The 14,990-nt window shown below is 39.0% G+C and overlaps 1 protein-coding gene across 1 annotated transcript in view; it reads right to left on the bottom strand.

Moving 5' to 3' along the window:
• Window positions 1-9,729, bottom strand: part of naalad2 (N-acetylated alpha-linked acidic dipeptidase 2) — a 13,302-nt gene extending 3,573 nt beyond the window's left edge. The window contains exons 1-15 of the mRNA XM_067594542.1: window positions 9,521-9,729; window positions 8,767-8,878; window positions 8,023-8,209; window positions 6,864-6,965; window positions 6,597-6,722; window positions 6,126-6,206; window positions 5,712-5,817; window positions 5,530-5,623; window positions 5,251-5,346; window positions 2,169-2,254; window positions 1,381-1,500; window positions 1,204-1,286; window positions 1,053-1,116; window positions 852-919; window positions 651-742 (exon numbers count right to left, since the gene is read on the bottom strand). Of these exons, the coding sequence (XP_067450643.1) occupies window positions 651-742; window positions 852-919; window positions 1,053-1,116; window positions 1,204-1,286; window positions 1,381-1,500; window positions 2,169-2,254; window positions 5,251-5,346; window positions 5,530-5,623; window positions 5,712-5,817; window positions 6,126-6,206; window positions 6,597-6,722; window positions 6,864-6,965; window positions 8,023-8,209; window positions 8,767-8,878; window positions 9,521-9,602 (1,499 nt within the window). The 5' untranslated portion in view covers window positions 9,603-9,729. The remainder of the gene's footprint in view (window positions 1-650; window positions 743-851; window positions 920-1,052; window positions 1,117-1,203; window positions 1,287-1,380; window positions 1,501-2,168; window positions 2,255-5,250; window positions 5,347-5,529; window positions 5,624-5,711; window positions 5,818-6,125; window positions 6,207-6,596; window positions 6,723-6,863; window positions 6,966-8,022; window positions 8,210-8,766; window positions 8,879-9,520) is intronic.
• Window positions 9,730-14,990: the final 5,261 nt, after the last annotated feature.

The following is a 14,990-nucleotide window of genomic DNA, read 5'->3' on the forward strand; positions in this document are numbered from 1 at the left end:
ACCAGGGTGGAGGACAGACAGAGTCAGTGATTTATTTCATTCATTTTTAGATTGTTTAATAGATAACCTAAGACAGATCTACAAATGTGTCAGCCCAAACTTGTTTAAAACCCAACACACAGCCACAACCCTTCTGTACTGTAAATGAGACATGAGTTGAGGCTTTTCAAAATCTTCTCATAGTTTGTGTATATTGTTGTAGCTAAAGTTTGGCTATTTCTTCACATTTGCCGCAAAGTAGTGGCCATACTCAACTGTGACTCGGCTCTCTGACTGTAGTCTGTCATTTCAGCATATCAGAGTAGAAGGCCATACTTTTTGGTCTTTAAATCATTCAAAGAGCATTCAGCTCATGCCTGTACCTGAAGATATCTTTGCATGAATTGAGCAGCTAACACTTATACTATAGAAGTTCACAAATGAGTTTGTTTAAAGGTTTGGAGCAGATCATTAGGCACCCAGACAGTCTAAGACGTTGCTTAAAAAGTCTCAAAGTCATATAAGTGAGTCATGTTTTTGTCCCCTGATTAGTCTCCCAACTGGTGACTGGAGAGTGCTACTATGCAACTAATATGAAACACTAACTAGTGAGCATTAGTGTCTGACCTAAGACTTGTTTGTTTTATCATTGTGAGGCTTTTGTAACCTGCCTGGGTGCGTCACGGTCATTTGTCCAGTTGTCTCTCTTATGCCAACTCTCATACAGAGAAACTCCCTCCTCCCCTTCTTCTGGACTGGCTATCTACACACACACACACAGACACACACAGAAGGAAAGAGAGAAAGAGGGGATAAGGATGAACAGAGACTTTAGATGTATCGATGCTTTGTGTGTGTTCACATCTGCGCACCTGCTTGGTAAGGTCGTACACCATCGTGTGCAGAGACGGAGTGCAGTCAACCCTCAGCGTGTACATACCTGCAATTCACATAAACACACACACACACACAAACACACGTACAAAAGCTGTATAACAACCAAATTCATACTCAACATTGTTATTAATTTACTGAGTACATTGAGGTGCACTCACAAACATACACACACTCACCCTCTATGGCAGAGTCTGCATTGATATAGGCTACAGCTCTCTCCTGCAGCAGCTTGGCATTATCCTGTTGAGAAAGATAAAGTGTAGTCAGTGCATGTGTGTGTGTGTGTGTGTGTGTATGTTTGTGTAAGTGTGTTGGTGTATGTGATACCTCTGCCCATTCTGTAGATCCAAGCAGTCCAAACTCCTCTGCATCCCAGCTGGCAAATATGATAGTCCTCCTCGGTCTCCATCCTACACACACACACACGCACACACACGCACACACACATTGAGTATTGACTGTTGACACCATTATTCACTCATTCACTCACTGACAGAAACTCACCTTTACTGAGCAACCTGCCAGCACTCCTGGCAGTTTCATGGAGCACTGCAGCACCAGACATGGGATCGATTGCTCCAAACACCCAGGCATCCCGGTGCCCTCCCAGAATTACATACCTGTCTACACACATGTTGATAGAGAAGTTAGAGAGAAAAATTATGAAAATATATTGTATCTCCTAAATTTAGATTCATTCTCTACAATGTGGCCAGACAAATTGTGCTTAAAGGACATGTTCACAATTTTCAAGTCTGTCTTCAAACAATAGTCAGGTGCCCAAATGAACATTGACATCCTTGTCAAACATCCTCATTTTGAGCAAAAATGTATTAAAAGGTTTATCTGAAGCTTATATTAGGCTTCAGCTGTCTCGGTTAGTCAAATAAAGTGGATATCTCCCACAGTTACATTCTTTTTGGCAAAAGATTTCCCTCTTTGTGTCTCAACAGACCATGTTTTCCCGTTCAGCTGCAGTGGAAGGATTGTCAAGAAAAGAGGGAATTTGGCTCTAAAAAGACTGCAACATTGAAAGATATAATGAGTTGACTCATTTGGACAACTAAAGCTTCATATTAGCTTCAAATAAACTTTTAAATACATTTTTGCACAGGAGGAATGATTATGGCAAGAAAAACACTTGAAAAACTCATCCTTTAGGTTTTGTTTTGTTTTGTTTTTAAATGTTTGTTGCTCGCATTATGTCCATACTGGCATGGGTACTATCATGTGTGAAATATGGCTCAAAGCTTGAATGAACAATTAAATCAGAGCAGGCTGGGCTGCTGTACCTGGCTCTAGAGCTCCTCTAATCCTTCCAATGACATTGTAGATCCTGGTTACCTGATTGTTAGTGTGGATGTTCATGCGCACCTTCCTGGGACAAACAGATTAAGGAAGGAGTGATACATACAGGTAACAGAGAGACATTGATTTGATTTGATTTGAATTGATTTGATTTGATTTGATTTGATTTGATTTGATTTGATTTATGGATATAGAAGACAATGAATCCAATAGATAACATGTAAAAGTGAGAACACTTGTTTCCAACATGGTCCCTGAAGTCAGAAAAACAGGACAGACAGCTACGCTGTTTACTTGTGGCACCTTGCATGAGTGCACACCAGCCCTGGTGTTGTGTCCATGCAGAGTATGGATCATGACTATCTGGAAGCCCAGCTTGTCAGGGGCAGCACCACTAATGATTTGGTTGAGTTTCAGCTGGTCCACCCTGAGCTGTAATGGCAACAGGCCCACCTCCTTGAATTCGTTACCTTCTATATGAGTTCTGGGAGGTACATTTAGTAGATAATGAATGATGTTATTTTGCATAACCTGCATCTTGTTCCTTAGTTTCGTTGTCAAGCCACAGCACCATGCAGAACAGGTGTAATTGAAATGGTACTGTATCAGTGTTGTTACAAAGAATTTTTAAATTGTAATGTCAAACTGCCTCATTCTCCGGTACAGGAACGTGAGTTTATAGGTACTTTCGTATAGTATTTTCTCAGCAATAAATTCACCTGAGAGTAACTGATCCAGAGTAATGCCAAGGTATGTGACACAAGCCTGTGATATGATTTCATTACCATTGCATGTAACCTTTATTCCGTTCTGTTCTGCAGCCTATGCTTAGTACCAAAGAGAATTGACTCAGTTTTGCCCAGGTGCAATGACAGTTTGTTGTCTATGAGCCACTCCCTTGCATTTTCTAACTGCTAAGAGTGACCTCAATTTGGTGGATATCTTTCCCAGACACAAATAAAGAAGAATCATCAGCATATAATAAAAGCCTGCATTTTACTGCAGCCACCATGCCATTTTGCAAAAGAGGCCCCGATATTGAGCTATGCAGCACACGGCTTGTTATATCCCTTAGTTCTGACAGGGTCCCTTCTACATCACAGACTTGGGTTCTCTCTGTGAGGTACGACTTTAACCAGTTTATAGCAGTGTACCCTAGCCCCATACACTGCAGTTTGGACAAAAGTATGGAGTGATCTACTGTGTCAAATGCTTTCTGTAAGTCCAGCAAGACCATGCCAGTGTAATTAGCATTTTCACTTTCTTGTCTGATGTAATCGCAAAGGTGAGTGAGGCAGGTAGTGGAGTAGGCTGCTCTAAACCCGGACTGAAACTCACACAGAAGGTTGTACTGGATCAGATATTCTTCACCCAGATCAAACACCACCCTCTCCAATAACTTAGATATGGTTGGTAGGATTGATACTGGCCTATAGTTTCCTACGTCTGACCTACTGTTCTTCTTAAACAGGGCGAGGATATTTTCATCTGACTTGGAACTTTTCCCTGCTTTAATGACTCAGTGATGAACCAAAATATGAGCAATGACCCCACAAGAGACACTGACACTATGCCTCAAGAATCTTGCTGGAATGAGATCCTGGCCAGTTACTTTGTTTGTACATGGTGAGGATAGCATTTTCATTACTTTTTCTACTGAGACAGGACCCATCCTGAAAGTGTCAGGAATAACATTTTTGCTTTGGTAAAAAGTGTTCAGAAATTGGAGTTCAAATCTCCCAGAGCCATTTGGTAGTTTAGAAACCCGACTAGTGGCAATGGTTGTAAAAAATGTATTGAAATGTCCAGAAATCTTCTGTTTATCAAAACACTCGGTATTGTCAATATCTCTTCCAATATTACACGATTTTGTGTTACATTTCTATTTTGAGCCCATGTCTTTAAGGATTTTCCACAGGTTTTTGGGCTGATGCACATTCACTGCAACAGCATCCATGTAATACTGGGACTTGGCTTTCTGTATTTTATATCTAGCTTGATTTCTGCACTGCAGTCAATATGTCATAGTCAATATGCAGATTAGTCTTCTTAAATTTCACCAAATAGTGATCTCTCTGTCTAATGAAGTCCAAAATCTCTGCTGTCATCCATTTGGCACTCCTCTGTTTTATTTTGACCTCTTTCATTGGTGCAACTAAATCCAGCACAGCTAAAAACCTTCCTTTAAACAAATCCTATGCCTTGTCAACATCATTACTTTAAAAAACAACAGTACAATTTTGTACAGCAAGCTTATGCTCAAAACCTCCTGGCAATTTCCAGGATTAATCTGGGACTTGGTAACCTTGCAAGTGCAGAATATCACTTTATGGTCACTGAAACCAATTTCCAAGACAGTGGACTGGCAGATCTTCTTACTGTCCGTCGCCAGTACCAGTTTCAGAATAGACTGGCTATTTACACCTACTCTGGTTGGTTTAGATATAAGTTGTTTTAGTCCAAACACTACAAAAGTTTGAATTTTATTTAACTAGACAGCTTTTGCTAGGAAGCAACAATACATCTGTGTTAAAATCACCTAGAGTGATGCACTCCCTCTCTATCAAGACATTACTCTCAACACAAGCCATCTGTAAAAGTTCATAAAATTCACTTAGTCTTAGGAAGTTGAAACTCTACCCAAGCAGATTCCAGTGGCTATCTCTGGAGTTCAGACACAGATGGGCTACATGTGAAGAGAAAGAGAAAAAAAGCTTAACAGGAAATGACTGATTCTGTTCTACAGAGGTTGAAATCAGGAGTCCCAGGGACACACAGTCAGTTTTATTTGTTGTTTTGGTTGTTGACGCTCCAGAATCCCTACTCTTCAAAAGCACAAATGACCCCGTTAACTGTTGTTGCGTATGAGTGCATACTACATGCTTTATTTGTGCAGCTTCTATGTGTATGTATGTCTCTCACACACAGGGGGTACAAGGGCCTTCTTTGTACTTCATTTGGCTACTTGCCAATGGGCCATTAAAGCAGAATTAGAGAAAAGGGCAAAAAAAGGGGAGAGACAATTGAAAGGCTCAAACACAGAGTTAAGACAGGAGACGGACTTACTGGTTCTTGAAGTCTTCGGTAAAGCCTGGACCAATCCTATAGGAGATGTTAAGAGCTCCTTTCCAGTTGTTGGGGGGGATCTTTCCTCCCATGTTCCTGTTGAATAGTGAATAATTCACATATTCTATTAATAATACAGTGTAAATCAGCTGCTGCATTAAAGGACCCCAATGAATTTTTTAGTTCTTTGCCCTAAATCTCAGATTCAAATTAAATGTTTCTAGCAATTCTCAGAATTGGCTCAGTGTGTCGATAGGAAAAGAAAGGAAAAAATTGTACTTAAGCAGGTGGATTGCATCATGGTAGCCAATGGGATGCACAGGAATGCTGGGAAGTCCCACTCCATCCTCAAGGCTGAATCTGTAGGTATATTCTGCAAGAGAGGGGATGTTAGAGAAACTCACACACATGCACACACTCTAACACATAAACAAATAGTTTTTTTTTAGACACATAAACACCTTTAGCGGGGTACCCTGGTGTGAGTGGGTCTCCTGCTCCGTTCAGGTTAAGAACGTTTCCTCTTTGAGCTCCTCCACCGGGCAGGTTCCAGCCATCAGGGTAGGGCTGCACACGCACACACCAATACATTTTAAATACTTTATTTGAATCCACAGATTACACTTGCACTTTCAGGAAGGCTTTCTTGTAAAATCTCTTTACAATCATGATTGAGAAGTGATCGAACCCAAGCAATCAAGTAAAATTTGGGCATCTGGACCATTAATTTATAGTTGTTAATTATTGATTCTGCCACTGATCAAGGCTTGTCCAAATCGTACTCAGCTTCTGCTGCATTAACAATGGCAGTTACACAAACATGCACACAAATTAACACAAAAATATTTTAGTTTCAGTCCTGCAGAATACTGTACCTGGACTCCAGCAGCACAGTAATCTGCTGGATCTGAGAACATTATGATTCCTGTTGCTCCGGCTAACACAGCATTCTTCACCTGGTGGAGAAAGAGAGAGAAAAACAGCGGCGGGTCATTGTGATTATGTGCCATGTATATGTGTTTAATTGTACTTTTTGTATGTGCAGACACTGTTTCTCATGACAAATTATCACAATAATACAGCACTGATGACTTGCATGAAACATTACTGGACGAATTACACAGCACTACTACAGAGCTTTAATCAAAACTGACATCTCCTTAATGAGGCAGAGGAGGTCGAGGTTCACCAGCATTTTAGTGTAACAGCCTGAACCTGGTTTTTTAGTATGAAGTCACATTTAACCACAGGTATACTGTGTATTCCTTTTACTTGCAACACTCAGCGACTGACAGTGAGTATTTAATTGGATTTGCAGGTGCAGTTACAACCAGGACTTTTCCTACCTTATTGCCCCTGAATATCTTCCCATATCTGACGATGACAATCTTCCCAGTCACATTGATGCCCATCTCCCTCTCCAACTGGAAAAAGTCTTCAGTACGACCATAGTTGACATACACCAAATCCCCCTGGAGAGAGAGACAGAAATTGGAAACATCTTACTAAGTGTGCTTATATTTGATATTCAGGATTGCCTCTTTTACTTCAGCTAAAAACAACACTGTCTTTGTATCAGTATGATCATGCTATTATTGTTTGCGTGTGTGCACCTCAGGTTGTCCTTTAGGGGAGAAGGCACTGTATGGAGGTACAATGTTAGGAACATCCTCATAACCCTCAGGAACGGGCTCAGCCAGGGAAGTGTTTACGACCTGAGGAAGAAAGATGACATCAGCTCAATTGAAATGAGATTAAAGTAGATGTGAAAGCACTTTGGTATCTGTAGTTAAAGCTTTGACTCACTGGTTAACAAGATCATAATCTAAATGCTCAGATCATCATTGGTCTTATACACTAAAACAGATTTTGTAGATTATTTGCAGTTACCAGTTGATGAATCAATCAGTTTTTGAATGACTCTCAGTATCTACTGTGCATGTAGTCTGTAGTATTACTGAATTAGCTTTCTAGTGTTTAACTTCTTTAATACATCCCAACAGTATAATGTATTTTCTCACAGTTGAGACCATGCAGTAAACTCTGATCTGTCTTCTCATGTTTGCTTCTGTGCAGCGTCATTATCCCTACTCATAGGACACACACACACACACACACATATATATATATACAAAGGTTTATCTCACAACAAAGCTATAAAAGGACCTTGGACTTGAATGAGCTGTCTTGCAGTTTTTGCAGCGAGGACAGTAGTAGTAGTAGAGAACAGTGAAAAGGTGGAAATGAGGCCTAGAGCAGTGTGTTGTGTTTTTAACCAGACTGAGGAGTAGTCCGGAGTTTAGACTGAATTATTGTTATTGTTCATGTGCGTGAGAAAATTACAGTCCCTTTGAAATTTAGACACCGGGGGCTAAGTTTGGCGAATGGAGTAGTTCAGTGCTTGCGGTGCTAAAAAAAAAGATTAGGATCACAAAGTGTTTGGCAATCATTAAACTTAAACGTATCTCTAAATTGGTTTCTTGCTGTGAATACCAGGCATGTACAGTACATGATCATTTCAATAATGGTAGCTATTACGTAAACTGGTCCTTAATATTGTTATCACCACAGAGTATGACTGCCATCCTTAGGCTATAATAAATGGGAGCAAACTATAATCTATGTATTTGACAAAGAGGTTGAAATTATACCTGGCCAACAGAAAGCCTGCTAGATAATATGTTTCATTTGTTGTGTGCTGTGTACAGGCTTGTGTTTGTGTGGGTCTGTTCTTTCCAGACTTTTCATCTCATCCGTGTGCATGTACTGTACCTCATGGCCTAGTGCATCAACTATTGAGATGTAATTGGGCTGTGATTTGTTGGGATAGGACAACAGGACGTCATAGGGCACCATCTCCACTGAGTCCAACCCAAACTCCTGCCACTCTTTCTTGATCTGTTCTGCATATCTCAGGTTCTGCTCTGTGCCAGCAAGGTGGGGGAGTCGTGTAAATTTCCTGTGAGGAGAACATCAGTAGTTAGTGATGGGGAGGTAGCAGTCAGCTACTAGAATTAAAATGCTGTCAAAATACTATCAGAATAGCTGAAGAAAGTGAGAACGACCACTTTTACTGAATACAGTAGATAAAACTTGTAAAGCTGCAGCCTTTTTAGGAGTTATTGTTTGTTCATAATTGGTTTTCCAGATTAGATTTAAAATAGTTGATTGAAAAAACAAAACAATATGACATATTGAGAACTGTGTATCAGCTTTGTCCAGCTCTTCACTGAATATGTGTGTGTAACTGCACTGATGGATGTTTTAATGGCTCAAATTCAGCCTCACATATTTGTTATCTTTGGAAAATTTGGCATCTCCTCTCAAATTTCTCCAAACAAAGTTGTGTGGGTGTGAATGTTGTTTGAACAGACTCACTAGAGAGTGAGTGGTTGTTGAGAAATTCAATTCTTGTCCATGAGAACTGCAGTATGTTTTCTTCTTTGCTGTAACCTCTTAAGTTGCATGTACTAATGGTACACAGGATAGGTTTAGTGTGTTGGTAGTGATAGTTACCTGAGATGCTCTCTTATCTGATCTGGTTGCATTTCATCCAGAAGCTCCTTCAGATACTGGCTGGAAGCACTGGTGTTTACTGTGTTTGGATTTGTGGGCTTCGCAAACCAGCCTACAGCACACATACAGTTCAATAACAGTGTCAATTTTTATGAGAGTCATCACCGTATGACTTCTTGATGTGTTAAAAATGTCTTTTTCCAAGAACAAAGTACAAGTCAGACAAAGTGGGCGGAAACATGCAGAATGCAAACTGTGTCACATTCACTGTCCAGTTAAGATTTAGATCTTAACAGAGACTTCCCGTCATGTTTGAAATGATATTTTAAGGGGAACTGTGGTTATGGACAGCATGTGTTAACCTGCTGTGAGCAGACAGATGTGAAATGTGTCAGAGTAGTGACAAACTTCATTTAGCAATCCACACACACACACACACACACACACACACACACACACACACACACACACACACACACACACACACACACACAGAGAGAGATGCACACACAACAACAACACACTTTCAATATTCAGCTTAAACAGCACTGAGTTGACATTTTATCAGGTTAATTCAAGAAATTAACTCAATCAGTGATTTTATCTCTTTATGTTGTTTATCTGTATATGTTATTTCAGCAACTGCCTTCTTAATTTTCAAACTTCAGTGATTTATACAACTATCCCATTGTTTTCCATGAATTAACTAACATTTATGTCTGCTTTAAGTCTCTGTTGTCTTATCATGTCTTACCTATGACGAAGCCCAGCAAGAACAAAGCTATCACAACCACAATCCACCATATCCAAGGGAATAACCTGCTCTCTTTCCTCATTTCAAAGCAGCAGAGGCCTCCACACGCCGACACGACTGACTCTGCAGAGCACGCTCGCACAGATAAGAGACAGAGTAATTTGTTTTAGTAATGCACAGTTGGGGTAGAGTGAGATAGAGTGAGACAGAGAGAAAGAGAGACAGCGAGAGAGTGAGCGAGGGGGAGGGGGGGTGGGCGGTCACAGTCAGTGTCTGGCAAGAGAGAGGCAGTGAATGAAAAGTTGGAGAGGAATACAGAGAGGGAGGTAGTCATTTAGTGCCCTGCATGCCCACTAGACTGACAACTTGTGCACCTTGGTCGCTCCAGTGCTGACTCAGTATTATCTAACATGTCAATAGATGGTCAAGAATCCGCTCTGAGAACAATTTTTTCCAAATTTAATTTCACTTTTCTGCGCAGAAAGGATTCAAGAGTCAAGAGTTAATTTGTATAATAGTATCACAGGATCAAAAAAAAATCTAAATTCATTTCATGTGAAAATATCATGCAGTTACATGCTACAATTAAAAATGAATTTGTCTTTAAAATGAAATGAGATTAGTAAGTTGTAACATGCATAGCAAGACAGTGGTGTGAGTTTTACAAAATGGAGTTATATTTACAGTTATGAAATATATAAGTCCCCCTCCACTCAAAAACTTTCTTCTTGTTCCTTCAGTTGGATGTTTGAGCTTCACTGTGCAGAATGATGAATGTGCAAAGTTTGACACTAGAGGCTGCTTTCATATTCATCTGCTGAAAGTGGAAAGTTTCTCTGAGCTCACTGAAAATCCACTTTTAAGGGGTGGATTTATGAGCATGACTATGAAACTTGAAGCCTTCAGTGCACAAACATTGAGAAATGACTTTACACTAAAGTGGGAGACATTATGTATCCAGCAGTTAAACCTCTGAAATGAAATATTTTTGCATATTCATAGATTCTGAAATTTTTAATGAGGGAGAAGGAGCCAATGTCATTTTAAGGATTTTAACATGGTAATTGGAAAAAACATAACAGACACACATTATTGTTCGAAGCAGAGTATTTTTATATATCCAAATACATATCTGAAGGGGATCTATAAAGTAAACAAAAATATAGCATGGAGGTTAATTATTGACCAAAAATGTATGAATGCTCTTTTCATACTGCATCAAATCACATTTACAAACAGACCAATTAGAGGAAGAACCTGAAAAAATGAGTGGAGAAACATAACAAATGCAGATGCTTCCATACTGGACACAAGGAGTCACTGAATGGTTTGATAAGTATGAAAATGATGTGAAGTATATGCTGTGACCTGTGTAATCACCTGATCTCAACACAACTGAACACCTCTGGAAACTTTTCAAGTGACGTGTTCGACAGAGCTCTCCGCCGTCCTCATCGAAACACTAAATGAATGAATTGTAAGAATGGTGTTCAACTCTTTGTGCAGTTCATAGCAGTAGCTTCAGTAGCTAGATATATGTAGAAGGTGCCTATACAGTGGTTCCAGTCACTTTACCGGCAGCAGAGGGTTTATTTATCTCCAACAAGTCTTTATACACCTCCAGTCTGCTTCCCTGTTTCACCTCTGCTTGTTAAGTGCAGGTTCTGTCTATGTTAAGTAAACAAAACCTCGGATTAACCAATAAAACAACTATTCTGTTTCAAGACAATGTTAGTTAGACCTTGTTAGTATCATGTTATTTGATCTCCGCGTGATTGTAGACTTAAACTTATGTTGCAACACTACTATATAAAATTATAGACATATTTTCCCACACTGTAAGCCATGCAGGCCTTGGTCATGCTTGGCCTCTCCTAACAGCTGTGCAGGGTGGAGGACGGCTCTTTCATGCGGTGGGCTGGAGCGTGAAGCGAGGAGGAGGAGGAGGCTCTCCTCCCTCAGGAATGTGGGGAGGACACAGACTACCACTCAACTACATCCGCAACAGGCTGTTTATCTGGAGAGAAACTGTTGATTAAATCAGCAGCCATAAGTGGGTGTTGGGGAAGTTGATTTTAATTGGATTTGAACAGTGTTGCACATGCCTTATATTGTTTGGGTACCTCAGTCTTCCTGATAAGAGAGACTCAAAAGTGCTCTTTCATCAAACCCTGTTTGACAGTTTAATGACTTTTGACCATTTAACCTTTGCCTCGTTAGCCCCCCATGACCTAACACTTTCTCATTCAAGTGAATGGGAAGGTGTTTCCAAACTTTTGACCGGTAGTGTATATCAGATTGATACATGTAGTTTTATGGAGGAAGACAGAAAATTGTGCTTTAAAAATAGCAACAGTACAAAAAAGAACACAATGTTTCTACATTGATGAAACAACTCCAGATGTTTTTGTACAAGAATATGAAGGAGATGAAGAATAAAAAGAAAATGCCATTGTTCCTCATCCTCACCCACTACAACAACCAGAGCTTCTCATTTGTGAGAGGCAGGAGACCCCACTTATGAGTGCATACATCTTCATACGCCCCGGGGTTGTATTACACACCTGGTTATTTGGGTCCTTTGGTGGCTTTATAATTATTCCTGTTGTTTTCTCCCTGAAATCTACAGAGTTAAATTTAAATAAAGGGTAAAACAAATTATGACAGAGAACCTATCTCTATAAGAAAGTGACATACTATAACAGTGCCAAAAAGTGTTTTTTGTGGAAGGTGACTATCAACAGTCCTGGTATATTTGACAAAAACTATTTACTATGTCACCTTTTTCATATAATAAATATGTTTTTTATATAATAATATTGTCTATATACTCATGTATTGTACTTTAAAACAACATCAGCTTTTCTTTGGAGCACAATTAACAGCAAATGTACACTGGTTGATCATTTTAAATATATGAAGATCATCTAATATGAATATACCATCTAGTCTTGTGGTTCACAGGATTTCTTGTACTGTCACCCCTCTTACTCTAACTTTGTTTAAGGCCTCTGCATCAATTTACAGTGTTTGCAAAAAGCAGCCTACATTTGTTTTGTCCTGTTTAGCAGTGGTACTGCTGTAAGGTAAGGATAGAAAGAGGATTTTTTTCTTTCCTCTGTCCTTGTTTGAGTTTATCAAGTGCCTCTCTTTACACTGCCAGACATGTCTCCACGTCATGATTGTGGTGTTTTAGTGTAAAAGAAAGGTTTTGGATGATTGGCAGACATGCAAGAATGCCCCTTTTTGGATGGCAAACTTTCAAAAACAACCTGTATTAATTGAGCTTTTGTTCATGGTGCTCTGAGCATTAAAACTTTCCCTTTGAAAAACTCAACAGTAACATGTGTTATTGGAAAACTACACCAGTTATTCAGCTTGATTCATTTAGCAGTTTTCAGGGAAATTCCATGATTCCGCACTACATGAAAACATTTTGTGGGCAGAGAGTTTGCTTGGAGACCATCAGAGAGAATAGCAATCCAAGAGGCAGTCCTGAACAAGTGCACCACATTCAGCTTGTAGGCTTGTCAATGTAATAAACAAATATTCATATTTATTGATTGAGAGGGCTCCCCAGAAACTGTTGCTACAGAGTTGGAAGCAAACTATTGACAATTGACAAAATATTCTTATCTGAAGCTCCATTTAGTACCTATTTTGAAGCTTTTTTTTGTTGGTATTTTAGTCATGATTAGAGGGAGAGGATAACAACATGCAACAGGTCCCTTGACAGAATAATTTTGGGAACTTTGCGGTTAATGTATATGGTTTGTTTTAATCAGCCACCAGGATGCCCCTGTTCTGTAGCTTTTGCTCATAATGCATGATCTTCATCAGAAAATTGAGTTTTCCCAGTTGTCATGGAGATGTAGATGTTCAACGTTCTATATTTTCTAATCACTTGAAGAATTTCACGTTAATGTCATGCTCAGAAATAATGGAATGTGAACATCTCCAATTCCATGCCAACTGGAAATGATCCGTCTGCTTATAAAGATCATGTGATATGACTGAAAACTACAGAACAGCTACTAAATGGACTTTGAGTTTAGATTGTTTTGTCAGTTACTGTTTCCATGAAACCATGTAAAACAACACCAGACAAAAAGTACATTACATTTTTTATGATATATAAATTTTTCTCCAGCATGTACATCTGTTTATAATGTTAGAAATCATACAGATATAGAAGTCATACAGCTGCATTTCTTCTTAAAGACACAAGATGGCGCTGACAGCTCAGAGGATGGTATGCAGTACTCAATGCATTCAATGTTCTCCAAAATATGAGTGTGCTTGAGGTGGCAGTCACATGGCTCATTACCCCCCAAAAGAACAAATCATTAAACTGCAAATGTGTAAGCCTTCCTTTGTTATCTAAGACCCAGAGCAATAACAGAGATGAACATTAAGGCATACAGTGTGTCAGCATTTTAAATAAATATTTTCACCTCTGAACAGATGAAGAAATCGCTTTTATCAATTTGTGCTGCTATAAATGAAGCCAGCCTTTATAGAGGGTTTATGAATTTTAAGTAACTGCTCCATTAATAGTTAATACATCATTCACAGTAGTTACACTTAAAGGATTTTTCACAATTTAAAAAGTTTGTCTTAAAACAATAGTCAGGTGCTCAAATGAATATTGAAACATGTTCATTCTTGCCATTAGAAGATCCCCTACAAATGCGCTTACAATGTAAGTGATGGGGGACAAAATACACTCATTTTGATAAAAAATTCCCCCTAGTGTTTTCCTGTTCAGCTGCAGTGGAAGGATCGTAACAAAAAAGGGAATTTGACACAAAAAACACTGTAACTTTAAAAGATATTGACGTGTTTTGACTAATTTGGACAACTGACGCTTCATATTATCTTCAAATAAACTTTTAAATACTTTTTTGCACAGAGGGACACTTGTGGATTTTGTCCCACATCACTTACATTGTAAGTTCTATATGAAGGGATCTTCTAATGGTCAGTATGAACAGGAGGAATGATTACAGCAAGAAAAACCTGTTTCAGTGTTCATTTGGGCACCTTGTTTTTGGACAGACTTGAAAAATTGTGAACCAATCCTTTAATTTATCTGTTATAAGAATCAATGAGAACAACTTTTGGGTTGCGTCTTTCTGGAAAATCCCATTGCCTGGTGTTTATCCTTTCTATCTGGAAGTAAAACAGTCCATAGTAATCTATTAATAAATGTCTCACTCTATAAATCACCAATTATATATGTCAATGAATCATTAATAAAGGGTTTTAGCCATCAAGTCTGCTTTTGTGAATGTTAAGAAGATGTTAATAAATTGATTTTGGTCCAGGTCTTCTGCAGCCGCCTTCTACAACAAATTGGACTAATGGGACTTTTCACAACCTGGCAACCCAAAAGTTGCTCTGATGGCTTTTAAAATGGATGAATAAAGCATTCATTCATCATTTATTAACTATTAATAAAGCCATTAGT

The sequence above is a fragment of the Thunnus thynnus genome, chromosome 7 (assembly GCF_963924715.1).
Source record: "Thunnus thynnus chromosome 7, fThuThy2.1, whole genome shotgun sequence".
Classification (NCBI taxonomy): Eukaryota; Metazoa; Chordata; class Actinopteri; order Scombriformes; family Scombridae; genus Thunnus; species Thunnus thynnus.